This window comes from Ictalurus punctatus, chromosome 5, assembly GCF_001660625.3.
Source record: "Ictalurus punctatus breed USDA103 chromosome 5, Coco_2.0, whole genome shotgun sequence".
Taxonomy (NCBI): Eukaryota; Metazoa; Chordata; class Actinopteri; order Siluriformes; family Ictaluridae; genus Ictalurus; species Ictalurus punctatus.
The window spans coordinates 2,432,318-2,447,846 of record NC_030420.2 but is presented as its reverse complement, the minus strand read 5'-3'; the positions used below and the strand labels follow the sequence as shown (position 1 = coordinate 2,447,846).

The 15,529-nt window shown below is 40.4% G+C and overlaps 1 protein-coding gene and 1 long non-coding RNA gene across 2 annotated transcripts; one reads left to right on the top strand and one right to left on the bottom strand.

Annotated features, from left to right (window-relative positions):
* Positions 1–339: 339 nt before the first annotated feature.
* On the bottom strand, positions 340–8,062 carry LOC128632829 (uncharacterized). The gene is made up of 3 exons (XR_008396387.1): positions 7,982–8,062; positions 4,280–4,373; positions 340–3,838 (listed from the first exon to the last, which is right to left on the bottom strand). It is a non-coding gene; the product is annotated as an uncharacterized LOC128632829 (long non-coding RNA).
* A 68-nt stretch (positions 8,063–8,130) lies between these two features.
* Positions 8,131–10,901, top strand: fzd10 (frizzled class receptor 10). Its single transcript, XM_017468982.3, has one exon. It carries the CDS (start codon positions 8,317–8,319, stop codon positions 10,072–10,074), a length of 1,758 nt encoding a protein of 585 aa, XP_017324471.1. The 5' UTR covers positions 8,131–8,316; the 3' UTR covers positions 10,075–10,901.
* Positions 10,902–15,529: the final 4,628 nt, after the last annotated feature.

Here is a 15,529-nt window from a genome sequence, read left to right as displayed (position 1 = left end):
TTTAACTCCGTCCACTTGTGAGATGGATAACTGTCCGGTTTGATCAAAGCCCCAGAGCCGGTGTTAGGTCTTTGAGCAAGACTGTGTCCAGATTGAATTCGTCTCACTTTTGACCCACTTAGGATAAAATGAAAGTATGAAATATAAATATTGAATCAGTTTTACCCAATTTTTCCCTTAAACCAAATATAGTTCGGGCGAAAACATGTTTAGTGTCTGACGTTTGCTTTAATAGATTCACACTGGAGCTTTCTGACCCCCCAACGTTTTCAATGATCGACTGCGCTTGGGGTAAAGCAGAAATCTGACTTTGGAGATTTGATTTGATCCCCCCCCCCAGACCCTTTATCGGTGTTTGACGTGTTCCGAAGACAAAACGCAGAGTCTGTGTCCAGGTGATGTCTTTTCTTATCTTCATCATATCGTTTTAGACTTCACAAAAAAAAGAGGGATAAAAAAAACATATAAAAAAAAAAACAACTAAAAAGATTTTCATTCATTTCAACTTGTCTATATTCCCAAAAGGGCTCGGGAAGCCTTCTTCTCCTCACCCCTCCTTTCTTTCATCCATGGTTAAATATGTAAATACAATGTCTAAAGTCATTCTTCAAAGGGGAACAAAAGAAGAAAGGGGTCTGATGGAGGGGGGAAGAGAGATTGAGAGAGACAGAGAAAGAGAGAGAGAGAGGGAAAAGTTAGAGAGAGAGAGAGAGAGGTCGCTATAAAATGCTTTCCTTTCTCCATAACGTTAGCCAGAGGGGGGGCCGCCTGTGGGCCGAGAGGAGCAGCAGGGGTGCGCGCGGCCTCCATAGAATCACACATCGCTCACAAAAAACATGAAATATCTTTTCAGCCAGATCCATCAAAGCGCTCCCCCTCAATTCCTTTTTCTTTATTAGTTACAGAATTATCCCACACTTTCTGATTTGCTTCAAGACAGAACCAAGCTAGCCACTACTAGCTGAGATGAGGTAAAGGTAAAGAGTGTGTGTGTGTGTGAAACAGAGTGAGGCAAGAACAACAGGAGATGCAGAAATAACAACATAAAAGAGAAAGGTGGGAGCTGATAAGGCTACTGCTATTGCAGATCGATCGGACAGTCGTGGTTGGGTGCGTTTTTTTGCTTATTCTTGATTCAAAGAGATCGTTTTGACCAGCAAAGCAACCACAAAAGAGTGAGCAGGTGATAGACCGTATGAGATAAATCCCATTTTTACTGGAGAATGCTACCGAACAGGAGGATTTCTGCTATCCCTTGGCGGCCCTATGACTTGCCCCACCTGGCTTCAAACTTATTGGCACCCCTGCAACAACTGATATTTGGTAAAGACTCCTCTCTAGAGCACCTTCAAAACTTCTGAAGTGTTTTTATTTTACTTCTTATCTACTTATTTCTACCCATTACCTGACTTGTGCAGGTCAACAGCCACCAATCAGTTTTTGTTGTGTTGAAAGCTGTTAGGCTTTGTCCACGTTGAAGGATGACAAAAGAGGTTTGGATGACAGTTTGTCCTTGTTCTTAAGGGTTGTCCATCATTTTGCCACATATGTTTTTGAAAGAAACATTAAAAAATACCATTTCATAAAAACAAGTTCACTGTGAGTAAGTTTATTTCACCCAATCATTTTTGCTCATTCTCATGAAGAGTGCCAATACTTCTGGAGTTCACTGTATGCTTTGGCTAGAGATAATGGGCAGAGCAATTTTGTATCATTTCAAGCAAATGAGGACATCGTAAATCCTTAAAACGTGTTACTTCATGTCCCAGGCAATGTTCTGCATAGGAATAAGTAAGCAATCAAATGAAAGACAAAATTCTTGTTTTTTTTCCCCCCTCCATATTCTCGTTAAAACTTTCAAATCCATTTACTTTTGTTACTATGAACGCTTTTGTCTCGCCTCAGTGAAACAGGAAGTCATGGTTGGGCTCTTAAGAGTTTGGTTGAAGCATTTGATTGAAAAACGTAAAATAAATTAATAACCTAATACAAAATAAAGCAAAATATGATTGCAAACATGTTTCAGTTACATTTTGTTCATAAGAACTGATGCCAAAAACTGGGACGCATTAACAACTGTTAAAACGTTTGTTTGTTTGTTTGTTTTTATAGAATAAATGGACTTCAATTAAAAGTTAGAATTCTTTCATATTTTCAGTGTGAGATTAAGCTAAGAAATGAATTTGAACAAGGGTGCCAATATTTTTTTTTAATTGACTGTAGGAGCAGGACCGAAGAACTGTTTTATCTGAAAACCTATAATGACACCAATAAAACAAAAGTGCACCACGTTTAGAGCAAAGACACACTAATCGGTCCTTTAATAAAAAGCAGAGACCTCATAAACATGGTAGATAAAGGTTGAAAATCTGCCTAGTGTTGTCCTTGTGTCCCGGACGTGTAAACAGTGTGCCTCTTCATATCAAACAACACTCCACGGATGTCACAGGTGAAATTCCACAGGACCGTTTGTTAATATTAAGGACCGTTTTGCACCCATTAGTGCACCCACATTTGCAGAATGGAAAACCTATAAAACAGGGTCCAGAACTTCCACTATATCTTCCTTTTATTTACATCAAGTTGTATTTTTCTACGTTTCTATTCTGCAGTTAGTTTCCTACAGAGGAACATGACTTGAACTTGTTCTATGGCTCAAGGAAACAGGTGATATGTAGCTGTATTGATCAGCTACCACCTTGAGAAATTTATTTTACAAGGACATACAAACACATGGCGTGCTGATGTCGTTGCCAAATGACTCCATCATAGCTGGCCAAATGCATTGTTGTTTACTTCCTTTGGGTTGGACTCTCATGCATACCAACTTTTGAACTCTCATGCATACCAAATTTTGAACCCTCTTTCGCTATTATGTCATTTATAAAGGATGGCATACTACAGAGGGTTAAGTTTGTGTATAATTAGTTCATTTTTATATAGGGTGACATTTAAGACTTTGTGTATAATTACAGGCAGGGCTCAAACTGGTTATATCACAGACACACCCACATTTCACATTTCATCCCAACAAACACACCATACGCAGCTGCAGTAATCATTCGACAGCTTATCCTTCTATTAATTTACTCTGATTGAGGATTATCAGAGCTGGCACCCATGCCAGGGTTAATGCTCTGTGAGCAAAGATCGAGCCCTGGCACGCCGCTCCCTGAAACCAGCATGAAAAGCGGATGAATCAACTCAACCTAAACTGAAAGGGCTTTGTCTAAGAGCTCATCCTGCAGGCATTTTCCTCCTGTGAGAATTTACGATGACGGAGGGAAAGGAGAAAACCGCCATAGGTTAAGAATGTCTCCTATGTAATGACACGCCTGTGTCTCATCAAGAGGCTGTGCACTGTATGTCTGAAAAGGGCAGAATTTTACTAATTCATTCGCTGCAGTGTACAAAGCCTGGATTCAATATAGAACAAACGTCAACTGTTAGCATTTGCAAGCAGAGTTCATTTCAGGTCTCAGTTTTTTACATTCTTAGTTTGAGTCCGGAGTAAAACAAGATAAGAATTAGACTTAAAAAAGACTTATGTTTTACGCATTTAAATGGGGCGCATGGTGGCTTAGTCGTTAGCATGTTCGCCTCACGCCGCCAGGGTTGGGGCTTCGATTCCCGCCGCTGACATTCCTGACATGCAGGGGTATGCAAAGAAAAGAATTTCACTGTGCATATGTATATGTGATCAATCAAGACTCATTATCATTATCATTATTGTGAATGTGTATGTGAGTGTGCCCTGCGATGGATTGGCATCCTGTCCAAGTTGTACCCCGTCTTGTGCCCCATGCCTCCTGGGATAGGCTCCAGGTTCCCCACGACCCTGAAGGATAAGCGGTATAGAAAATGGGTGGATGCATGCATTTAAATGCCCACATAAATATGTCAACATATAATATTAAACTGTTTCTGATCCAAATATTTATATTATAATATAATATAACTTATATTATAATGCTGAATTATTAGGCTGATCTTGGGTAAGTCGTCTGTCATTTAAAAACAATTATGTCCATCATTTTGCTTTTTCTATTAAAATCAGTTTTAGTCTAATATTAACCTTAATTTTTGCCTTCTTCTTTTCCTCCCTCCCACTTGTACTGATTTAGTATGAATTCATGTGAAAATCATATTTTAAGCATTCATCAATAAAATTTGGTGGAATAAGCCATCGGGTTATTAATCAAGCTCAATCAGTGTTTTCATTTCATTTACAATGGATCCAGAGCCTATCCTGAGATGGATGTAAGGTGAGAGAATTCACCCTAGATGTGATGTCCGTCCATGGCAGGGCACCATGCACAAACAAGCATCACACACCTCTTCACACCCAGGGCAATTTAGAGTCATCAAGCCACCTACGGACATGGCAGGAAACCAGAGAACCCAGAGTAAACCTACACAGACTGGGGGAGAACATGCAAATCTGCAAATCTGCACAGAGAGAGTAACCTGAGCTCAGGATCGAACCAGGGACCCTTGTACTGTGAGGTAGCAATGCTGAGTATAAAGTCATGTGAAGGTCATATTAGCTAGTGGAATAAGTGACGTTATTGTAAATCGTCTGCATCATACATTACATTAAGGAACACATTTAACCATTTAGTATTAGTCTAGGTTTTTTTTTTTGTATAACTTCTGTCATACGAATTACTATTTCAACTTCCCCCAACCCCCCTCCTTCTTTTTTCCTCCTTTTCTCTCTCTGTCTCTTTCTCTTTCTTATTCATTTAGTATAAATTCATCATATGAGGGAATACATCAAAATCAATCAAGATATTAGGTCAATTATATACAGTATACATAATACCTCATATACCTGCCATTTAATACAGTATATTCATTTGCATCACACATTCAAAAAAAAACCCATCTGTAGTTTTAGACCCCTCATTTTCTCCTCTCTCTCTCTCTCTCTCGCTCTCGCTCTCGATTTCTCTCTCTCTCTCTCTCAGTCAAGTTATTAATCAGTATATTAGTTGTAGGTAAGTTACCATACCTATGACTCATATACAGTGCCCTCCACTAATATTGGCACCCTTGGTAAATATGAGCAAAGAAGGCTGTGAAAAATTGCTTTTATCGTTTAAGCTTTTGATCTTTTGGTCAAAACATTCACAAAAATACCCTGCTCTTATGGATATCAAACAATTTAGATTTACAGGATTATATATTAAAAAAAACTTTGTTTAATATAGGTGTGAAACAATTATTGGCACCCTTTTAGTCAATACTTTGTGCTATCTCCCTTTGCCAAGATAACAGCTCTGAGTCTTCTCCTATAATGTCTGATGAGGTTGGAGAATACATAGCGAGGGATCTGAGACCATTCCTCCATACAGAATCTCTCCAGATCCTTCACACGTCGAGGTCCATGCTGGTGGACTCTCCTCTTCAGTTCACTCCACAGGTTTTCTATGGGGTTCAGGTCAGGGGACTGGGATGGTCATGGCAGGACCTTGATTTTGTGGTCAGTAAACCATTTCTGTGTTGATTTTGATGATGTTTTGGATCCTCGTCCTGCTGGAAGATACAACCACGGCCCATTTGAAGCTTTCTGGCAGAGGCAGTCAGGTTTTCATTTAATATCTGTTGATATTTGATAGCATCCATGATGCCATGTATCCTAACAAAATATCCAGGTTCTCTTTCAGAAAAACAGTCCCAAAACATTAAAGATCCACCACCATATTTAACCGTGGGCATGAGGTACTTTTCCATACGGCTACCTCTCTGTGTGCTCCAAAACCACCTCTGTGTTTATTACCAAAAAGCTCTATTTTGGCTTCATCTGACCGTAGAACCCGATCCCGTTTGAAGTTCCAGTAGTGTCTGGCACACTGAAGACGCTCGAGTTTGTTTTTTGGATGAGAGAAGAGGCTTTTTTTCCTGAAACCCTTCCAAACAACTTGTGGTGATGTTTTGGAGACTTTCTGACTCCAAGACACGACTGATTTCTGCAATTCTCCAGCTGTGATCCTTGGAGATTTTTTATCCACTCGAACCGTCCTCTTCACAGTGCGTGGAGACGATATAGACACACGTCCAATTCCAGGTTGATTCATAACATTTCCAGTTGACTGGAACTTCTTAATTATTGCCCTGATGGTGGAAATGGGCATTTTCAATGTTTTTACTATTTTCTTAGACACTTCCCACTTTGTGAAGCTCAACAACCTTTTGCCGCACGTCACAGCGATATTCCTTGATCTTACCCGTTGTTATGAATGACTAAGGGAATTTGGCCTATGTGTTACTCCATATTTATACCACTGTGAAACAGGAAGTCATTGTTGATCAATTTACTGTTCCTAGTCACCCAGGTGTACTAAAAAAATATAAAATATCAGTGGGAATATACTTCAAATATATTTTTCTCATATGAATTCATAGGGGTGCCTATAATTCTTGCACACTTATATTTAACAAAGATATTTTTTTTAGAAACCTGTGTTGTGTTTGCAATTGTTTTGATATCCATGAGAGCGGAGTGTTTTTGTGAATTCTTTTTTTTAAATAAATGAACAAAAGTTTAAACAATAAACACAATTTTACACAGTCTTCTTTGCTCATGTTTACCAAGGGTGCCAATATTAGTGGAGGGCACCTGCCATTTAATGCACTATTTTCATTTGTACTTTTATTCTTTCTCTTTTGTTCTCTCTCTCTCTCTCTCTCTCTCTCTCTCTCTCTCTGTCTCTCTTGCTGTCTGTGAGTCAAGTTATTAACCTACTTACACCTCATATACCTGGCATTTAATGCAATGTTTTCATTTTTACTTTCATTCTCTCTCTCTCTCTTTCAGTCAAGTTATTAATCAGTATATAACTTATAGGTAAATTAGCATAGCTATACCTCTATACCTGCTATTTCATGCAATGTTTTAATTTGAACCCACTCATCTTTAGTTTCAGTACAATCTTTACTTAGTCAAACTTTGTCATAAATATGACTCTCTCTCTCTCTCTCTCTCTCTCTCAGTGCCTTCCTTTCTCTCATTCATTTCGTATGAATTCCTATGAAGCACTTGGCTCTTCTGTTATTGTGCTAGTAAAACTAGACCCCCCCACCCCCCCACCAAACCAGCTTGGTTCCGTCAAACAATAAAATGTGAGGCGAATCCGAGGGCATAAAACACTCTCCTCCTTTTATTCTCCTTCTCTCACACAATGGTCCAAACCGTGAAAATCGCCAGTTGTAAAGGAAAGGACACATCTCGACTGGAAAAAAAAAAAAGGGGGGGGGGGGGGGGGGGGGGCACTAGGATGTCTGAGGCGACAAAAACTCGCGCCAAAAAAAAATAAAAAAAATACAAACAAAACAATAATAAACTAAAACTCGTGGACATTTTTTGTCTCCTCGCGCCTTCGATAAGAGTTTAATCACCAACAACACAACAATAAATGGTGTGTGAGAACTTCGCTATGATCTCCGGTGTAAAAAAAAAAAAAAAAAGAAAAGAAAAAAAAAAGAAAAAAAAGTGCTGGTTAGACTTTAAAACGTCCTTACAGGCTGTTCCGTGGGGGTTTTAGGGGGGATATAATCGCCGTGTCAGTTTAGGCTTTCTTATGCAAAGAGGTTGTGTTTGAAGGCGGATCTTCGAGCAGGTTAGACTCACACACTCCTCCAGCTCACACTGCTATGAAGCTCTCAGGCAGAGCTGTGAAGTGTCCGGAGTACTACATGCTCACTTGCCTTTCGTGTTTTAAGGGATTTCACTAAGGATTTCAGTAAGGATGACTGTATTTTGGTTTGTTTTTTTAATGTAGAGGAATCCCATTCTGACGCTGTTTTTATCTGCACCTTTTTTTTTTCCATTTAAAAACTTTTTCAGGGATGGACATGAGGAGTCTCCTCACTGCCTCAAAGGACTAAAGCACTTAAAGAAGCTCTGGATTACATTTAAACCACTAACTGGTAAAATAATAATAATAATAATAATAATAATAAAATACACCGTACATACATCTGTATTCAATGGGATGGACGGATTTTCCTTCTCTTCTCATGTGTTGGTGCTGCTCTTCATGGCGAGTGTGTTTTCCATGAAAGATGTTATGAACTGTTCTCCATGGAGTACGCCACCTACGTCTTAACTTCTTGAGGAATTATCGTACGCCGCACGTAGTTGTCCAGAAGTTCCGTCTGTCTGTTTTCTGCGAGTCAGATTCGCAAGTCTTCGAACCTGTCCTGCAGCTCCTTCGCCTCGCCGGAGGAAATACACGCTGTTTTGAAAGGCAAACATTTGCGTAATTACTTCATGTACTACATGAGATAATCCACTTTGAGGTGGGAAAAAAAATGTTTTACTCCGCATTTGAATGGAGTCTTCACAGTCTGGCGCTGCTTTTCACGGCTGGCTTGTGCTCTGCCATCAGCTCCATAGACCCGGACCGACCAGGAGAAGGCAGGTGCCAGGAGATCTCAATCCCTCTCTGCAAGGACATTGGGTATAACCTGACAGTTATGCCAAACTTGATGGGGCATGAGGATCAATTAGAGGCTTCCATAAAGCTTCACGAGTTCGTGCCGCTGATCGAGTTCGGCTGCCACAGCCACCTCAAGTTTTTCCTGTGCTCACTCTATGCCCCCATGTGCACAGAGCAGGTCTCCACACCGATCCCAGCCTGCCGAGTGATGTGCGAGCAGGCAAGGCAGAAGTGTTCCCCCATTATGGAGCAGTTTAATTTTCACTGGCCAGACTCGCTGGACTGCTCCAGGCTGCCTAATAAGAACGACCCCAACTTCCTCTGCATGGAGGCCCCCAACAACGGCAGCGACGATACTTCTTCAAAAGGATCTCATACCCAGCCTCCGGACTCACGCCCTCCTCGACATGGGAACAACCAGGATCTAACCATTAAAGAGAGGATGGGGAAGGACACTTGTGGGAACCCTGGGAAGTTCCACTACGTGCAGAAGAGCGAGTCGTGTGCCCCAAAGTGTTACCCCAAAGTGGATGTGTACTGGAGCCAGGCAGACAAGCGCTTTTCCCTGGTCTGGATAGCCATATGGTCCATCCTTTGCTTCATCTCCAGTGCCTTCACTGTCCTCACCTTCCTCATTGATCCACAGCGGTTCAAGTACCCCGAGCGCCCCATCATCTTCCTCTCCATGTCCTACTGCGTCTATTCCGTAGGCTACCTCATTCGGCTCTTTGTTGGGGCTGAAAATGTGGCCTGTGACCGTGACAACGGTGTCCAGTACATCATCCAGGAAGGCCTGGAGAGCACAGGTTGCACTATAGTCTTCCTCATCCTCTACTACTTTGGCATGGCTAGCTCCCTCTGGTGGGTGATTCTGACTCTCACCTGGTTCCTGGCAGCTGGGAAGAAATGGGGACATGAGGCTATTGAAGCCAACAGCAGCTACTTCCACCTGGCTGCGTGGGCTATCCCAGCCATAAAGACTATCCTGATTCTGGTCATGAGAAAGGTGGCAGGCGATGAACTGACAGGCATCTGTTATGTAGGCAGCATGGATGTCAAGGCTATGACAGGCTTTGTCCTAATCCCTCTGTCGTGCTACCTCATCATAGGCACCTCATTTTTGCTCTCTGGCTTTGTTGCTCTCTTTCACATTCGCAAGGTTATGAAAACAGAGGGCGAGAACACTGACAAACTGGAGAAGCTGATGGTGCGGATCGGGGTGTTCTCCGTCCTCTACACCGTTCCTGCCACCTGTGTCATTGCTTGCTACTTCTACGAGCGTCTCAACATGGACTATTGGAAAGTTCTGGCAGGAGAGCAGCGCTGCATGGAGGGGGTCAACGGTAGCGGAGAGGAGTGCACCATGAAGAGCTCCATCCCGGCTGTTGAGATATTCATGGTGAAGATCTTTATGCTGCTGGTGGTGGGCATTACCAGCGGCATGTGGATCTGGACTTCCAAGACTCTGCAGTCCTGGCAGAACGTCTTCAGCCGCAAGCTGAGGAAGAGGGCAAGGAGGAAGGCCGCTTGCGTGTTCACAGGCAGCCGGCCCTACCTGAAACCTCACCCTGCACTGAAAGGACACAAAACGAAGTATGAACCCGCAGGATCTCCTGCCACATGTGTATGAACACAAAATCTTACACGCACTACAAAGGAACACACTTATGTGGGACACTGTTTTGTTTTTTTTCCAACTGAAAAATACAGGACACAAAGTTCATGTATATTTTATGCAAGCCTTAGTTCTTTAAAAAAAAAAAAAAACCCTGCAGTGTTCTAATGACAGATTGGTTTCAAATTCTCATAATGATCTGTATAAAAACAAGCCACCAGCCTTTTAGTCAGTTGCTCTGTACTACTTATCCACTTAAGGAACTTTGTGGAGTTTTATTTTTGTTTTCAAAAGCGATCGAATCCTGTTTGTGGTTATGTCACTGGGAATGGGTGTATCATGTGCAATAGATGTTTCTCTCAGTGACCGAGAGAAAAAGACTCTTAATACTGTAGTGGCCCGTTAAAGACTCTAAAAGGATTCTGCATACAATACGTGTGTGAACGAGGTGAAGCGGGAGCTGCTCGGCTGCGTGTTCCTGTGGCTTTTCTATGGAAATGGAGGCTGTGTCACACACTGCTACGTTGACATTGGAGAGCAGCTGTTGGCTGCAGAGAATGAACCGGCCATTGTGAAGGCCCTCCGTGCCATAAAGCAAATCTACAAGCACTAAATGTTGTCCTAAAAGACAGAGGCCTTTTTATGGGGGCATTTTGTACAGCAGGTTCATAACCCTTTCGGTTTGTTTTTGTCACACAGAGCTCTTGTTTTTTTTCTTTCTTTCTTTCTTTCTTTCTTTTGTAGCACAACAAAATCCTTTGTATATATTTCTAAAAGTTCCTATTTTGTAAGAATGAATAAAGACCTTCTAGTTTATGATGTTCAGAAACTAGAGTCTCAGACTTCGGTATTGGTTTATTCTTTGCGCTCAGCATGGATCGGCTATGCTTCGTTCAGATTCGGGTAACTTGTAGTGTAAAATATACAAATATATAACTTTTGCTAAGTCTGGCAAAGATGCAAGAACTAAAACTGACTCGATGTCACGTGACAAAAGGGTGTGATGAGCTGCTAATCTGCAGTGAGTTTCCATTTCCTGGATTAGTGCTAGGAAATATGATGATATGATATCAATATTTATCAATATATAAAGTATATCAATAAATTACACCACAATGTGGGTTTCTCAGAGTAGCATTGGTATTAGTATTGTTATACCACTTTGTTACTTAGTTTTCATTTTCCCTGATAATCACAAATTACATATAAAGTGTATAATCTATCTATCTATCTAACTATCTATCTATCTATCTATCTATCTATCTATCTATCTATATATATCTATCTATATATATATATATATATATATATATATATATATATATATATATATATATATATATATATATATATATATATATATATATTGTAAAGTATTTTCCATATTAGTGTATAACAGCACCTTTCTGCTCACAAGAATCCTTGGTTAGGACAGACTGGAAAGGGGGGGTGGGGGGTGTAAAAATAAAAAGTATGATGGCATCAAAGACATTATGAACAAAGCTAGATTTTTAGCCTTGTTTCAAAACCAACCACTTTTGAAATGCCTGGCTTTCATATTTCTCCCCTATTAATCTATTCACTTCCATGTTCTGTTCAAAAACAATACAGAAGCCAAGGCTTTAAAGCTTGTTTTTTTTTTTGGTCTTTTCTTTTCTAATCGTAACATCAAATCAGGTCATGTTTGTTGCCAACTTGTTATCGAAATGATGCAGTTTTATGGTTGCGGGTCAGAGAGCTTAAAAGTGTGAGTGTCATACTTACAAAAGGTGTAACTTGGATCCTGAATGGCTCAAGAAATATCGTGCATTCGAGTTATGCTTTCAAGTTAAAGCTTTAAGGATTTGAAAAGTTTACAAAGTGGCATTTGTGCGTTCTCATGCAAGAGCTCAGATGGGATTATGTAAGTTCATCTAAGTCAAGAAAAAAACTGGCATAACTTCAAAAGGGCCATTGCGCTAAGCTGTGTTGCGGCAGAGCGTGATATTCGAAGCACGTCCGTTTTACTTAGCTTTCTTGCATCTTCAGTGCGTTTGGTCCAGTCTGGCCGTAAACGGCATTTCTGATTGTATTATACGTGTCATCGCCGTCTCACTTGGCCAGAGAAGGTCTGAGATTGTTGGCATTTGGAAGGCATATCCGTGTAAGTCCTTAAACCAAAATGAAGTTCTTTTTAAAGGAAACGGACAGATTATGAATTGATATGAATATGTTCACAGTATCATATATGTCTACACATTTGACTCTACAAAAAAACAACAACAAAAAAGCAATCATTGTGTGCTATAGAATGGTAAATTTACACAACAGGAAGTGGGAAATAGCAAAGCCTTGGCCTGTTGCATATGTCTGGAAAAAAAAAACAACAACTCTGAGCAAGATAAATAAGGTCTTCTCCTTAATCTTACTTTTCCTAGCCATATTTGAACAACCACTAGTTTTCCTCATTCTGATCAACACATTAGCTTGTAAATGCTTATCAGGTTCTTTTCGAGTCAGCCAAACACGGAGATAAGCACTGTTTCGTGGGTGACTGAACATGTGTGTTCCTCTTCTACACGGATAAACGTAAGTGTCACACTGCAACCAAGCAGAATTGAGAAGTAGCAAGTGGTAAGTAAGAAGTAATGCACATTAGACATAAACTGACAGGGGGATTTTGAGGTGCCTGAGAGGTTAATGCACTGGGCCTCCCTGCCCCAGACAATGTTCATTCCACTGGACTAATCCTCCTCCCCTTAGGCCCCTGTCTACTCAGGGTTGTTTGGGAAAAACTCCACCCTCAGGTTAAGGTTATAATTAAAGTTACTCGGTTTAAGTGTTCTTAGGTTAATGTTGTGATACATTAGGATAAAGATTAAGGTGAAGGTTGCTGAAGTTAAGGTTATTGAGATTAAGGTTAGGGTTACTGAAGGTAAGGTTACTGAGATTAAGGTGAAGGTTACCGAAATTAAAGTTACTGAGATTAAGGTTAGGGTTATTGATGTTAAGGTTACTGAGATTAAGGTTAGGGTTACTGATGTTAAGGTTACTGAGATTAAGGTTAGGGTTACTGAAGTTAAGGTTACTGAGATTAAGGTGAAGGTTACTGAAGGTAAGGTTACTGAGATTAAGGTTAGGGTTATTGATGTTAAGGTCACTGAGATTAAGGTGAAGGTTACCGAAATTAAAATTACTGAGATTAAGGTTAGGGTTATTGATGTTAAGGTCACTGAGATTAAGGTTAGGGTTATTGATGTTAAGGTCACTGAGATTAAGGTTAGGGTTATTGATGTTAAGGTCACTGAGATTAAGGTTAGGGTTATTGATGTTAAGGTTACTGAGATTAAGGTTAGGGTTATTGATGTTAAGGTTACTGAGATTAAGGTTAGGGTTACTGAAGGTAAAGTTACTGAGATTAAGGTGAAGGTCACTGAAGTTAAGGTTACTGAGATTAAGGTTAGGGTTACTGAAGTTAAGGTTACTGAGATTAAGGTGAAGGTCACTGAAGTTAAGGTTACTGAGATTAAGGTGAAGGTCACTGAAGGTAAGGTTACTGAGATTAAGGTGAAGGTCACTGAAGGTAAGGTTACTGAGATTAAGGTGAAGGTCACTGAAGGTAAGGTTACTGAGATTAAGGTGAAGGTCACTGAAGGTAAGGTTACTGAGATTAAGGTTAGGCATAACATTATTTAGCTGCAGTAGTACACAGTACACCAAGAAAGACAATTATACAAGTGTGTGTGTGTGTGTGTGCGTGCGTGCGTGCGTGCGTGTGTGCGTGCGTGTGTGTGTGTGTGTTTGTGTGTGTGTGATTAGTCTCAATTCATGAGCCCTGTGTGTAGACACAGGTGAGCCTGGCCCCTGGGCTCTGCAGAAGACAAAAAACTCACAACTAACACGCAATGGAGCTTAGTGTGTGCTTGAGCATATTTGTTAGGTGTACATTCAGAGTAATACAGTATACAGACGCTCCTTTAAAAAAAAAAAAGCACTGTCTCTTAATCACTGGTTGTGAGACTGTATTTGTGCGTGGGCTTGCCTGTGTGTGTATTTGTGCTTCACTGAGTTCATACAGACCGTACAGAGGCTGGAACTTACTGTAAAGAGCTAAAACCCGATAGACATGACGAGCCAACAACAGATTGAGACGCTTTTCATCGTCCTTAATGTCCGTGGACACACGCACACACACATACACATAAAGGATGTTTTGATGGCAGATATGATGCGTGTTCGGTTTACTTTAATCTCTCATATAGCTCATCAGTTATGCAAGAAAAAAAATATAAACATCACCCTAACTCTGGTTTCTATTTTCTTTTCATGGGCATTTTCTCCACAATTTGTGAAAGCCCATGTAAAGAATAACAGCTTTGGAGATGATAAAAGGAAGATCTTCCTACCCACTAACAGTCACCATGACTGTATTTACCAGGACCTTTGCAATGCAACAAAATGGCCTTTAATGTATGCACTGGGCAAAAGAATCATTTGCTTAATCTTAACATTAGGTCTACACCGATCTGATGTTTTATTCATTTTTTATACAATACCAATATCAAAGATCTCAGCATTAGCAAAGTCCTTATAGTAAAGTTTTAATACAACCAACTTTTCTTCATTATTCTTCACTTTCACCCAAATAAATGATGTGAAGATGTCTTATATATGTTATTTTCTTTTAGATAATGATGTGGTTAAGTTGGGAAATAATAAAGGTTACAGTCACACTACTAGGTTAAAGTCCAATCAATTTTTTTTTTTTAAATATCTAAAAGTGATTTGATATTATCTGACAATTCTGGTTCTTCCCCCAAATCTATAGTAGATGTGCTTATCACATCATGTCCATCCATACATTTTCTGTACCGCTTATCCTACACAGAGTTGCAGGGGAGCCTGGAGACTATCCCAGGGAACTCTGGGCACAAGGTAGGGGACATCCTGGAGAGGTGCCAACCCATCACAGGGCACAATCACACACATGTTCGCACACTACGGACAATTTGGAAATGCCAATCGTAATGACAACACAGGAGAATGGGCATGAGAACATGACGGTTTGTATGAAACCATTTAAAATATATATATAAAATGTCTGTGAAACATAAAAAATTGGAAAATTTGTTGGAATTGGAAAAGTGGGATCCGTCGTTTCAGCATGTGTCGATCCGACAGCAGTGTTCTGTATCAGACACGTGCGCGGTTTCAATTTAATTAATAATAATCGATGTTAAATATTTAAACGAACTCCACTTATTCCACCCAAGTCATTAAGAGATTACGGGTTGTTTTGAAGTTTGGGAACTCACCTTAGGTGTCAAAGGTGGAGTAGTGTGTGTGTGTGTGTGTGTGTGTGTGTGTGTGTGTGTGTGTGTGTGTGTGTGTGTGTAGTAGGTAAAACAGGTCTGATCACACCAGTGCTACAGAATGAATTATGTGTTTAGCTCTTCGCCTGAGGAGATTTCAAGTCTCTGCAATGTTTCAG

Coding starts and splice junctions, on each gene's coding strand:
- fzd10 (XM_017468982.3), top strand. CDS start 8,317: ATGTTTTACTCCGCATTTGAATGGAGTCTTCACAGTCTGGCGCTGCTT.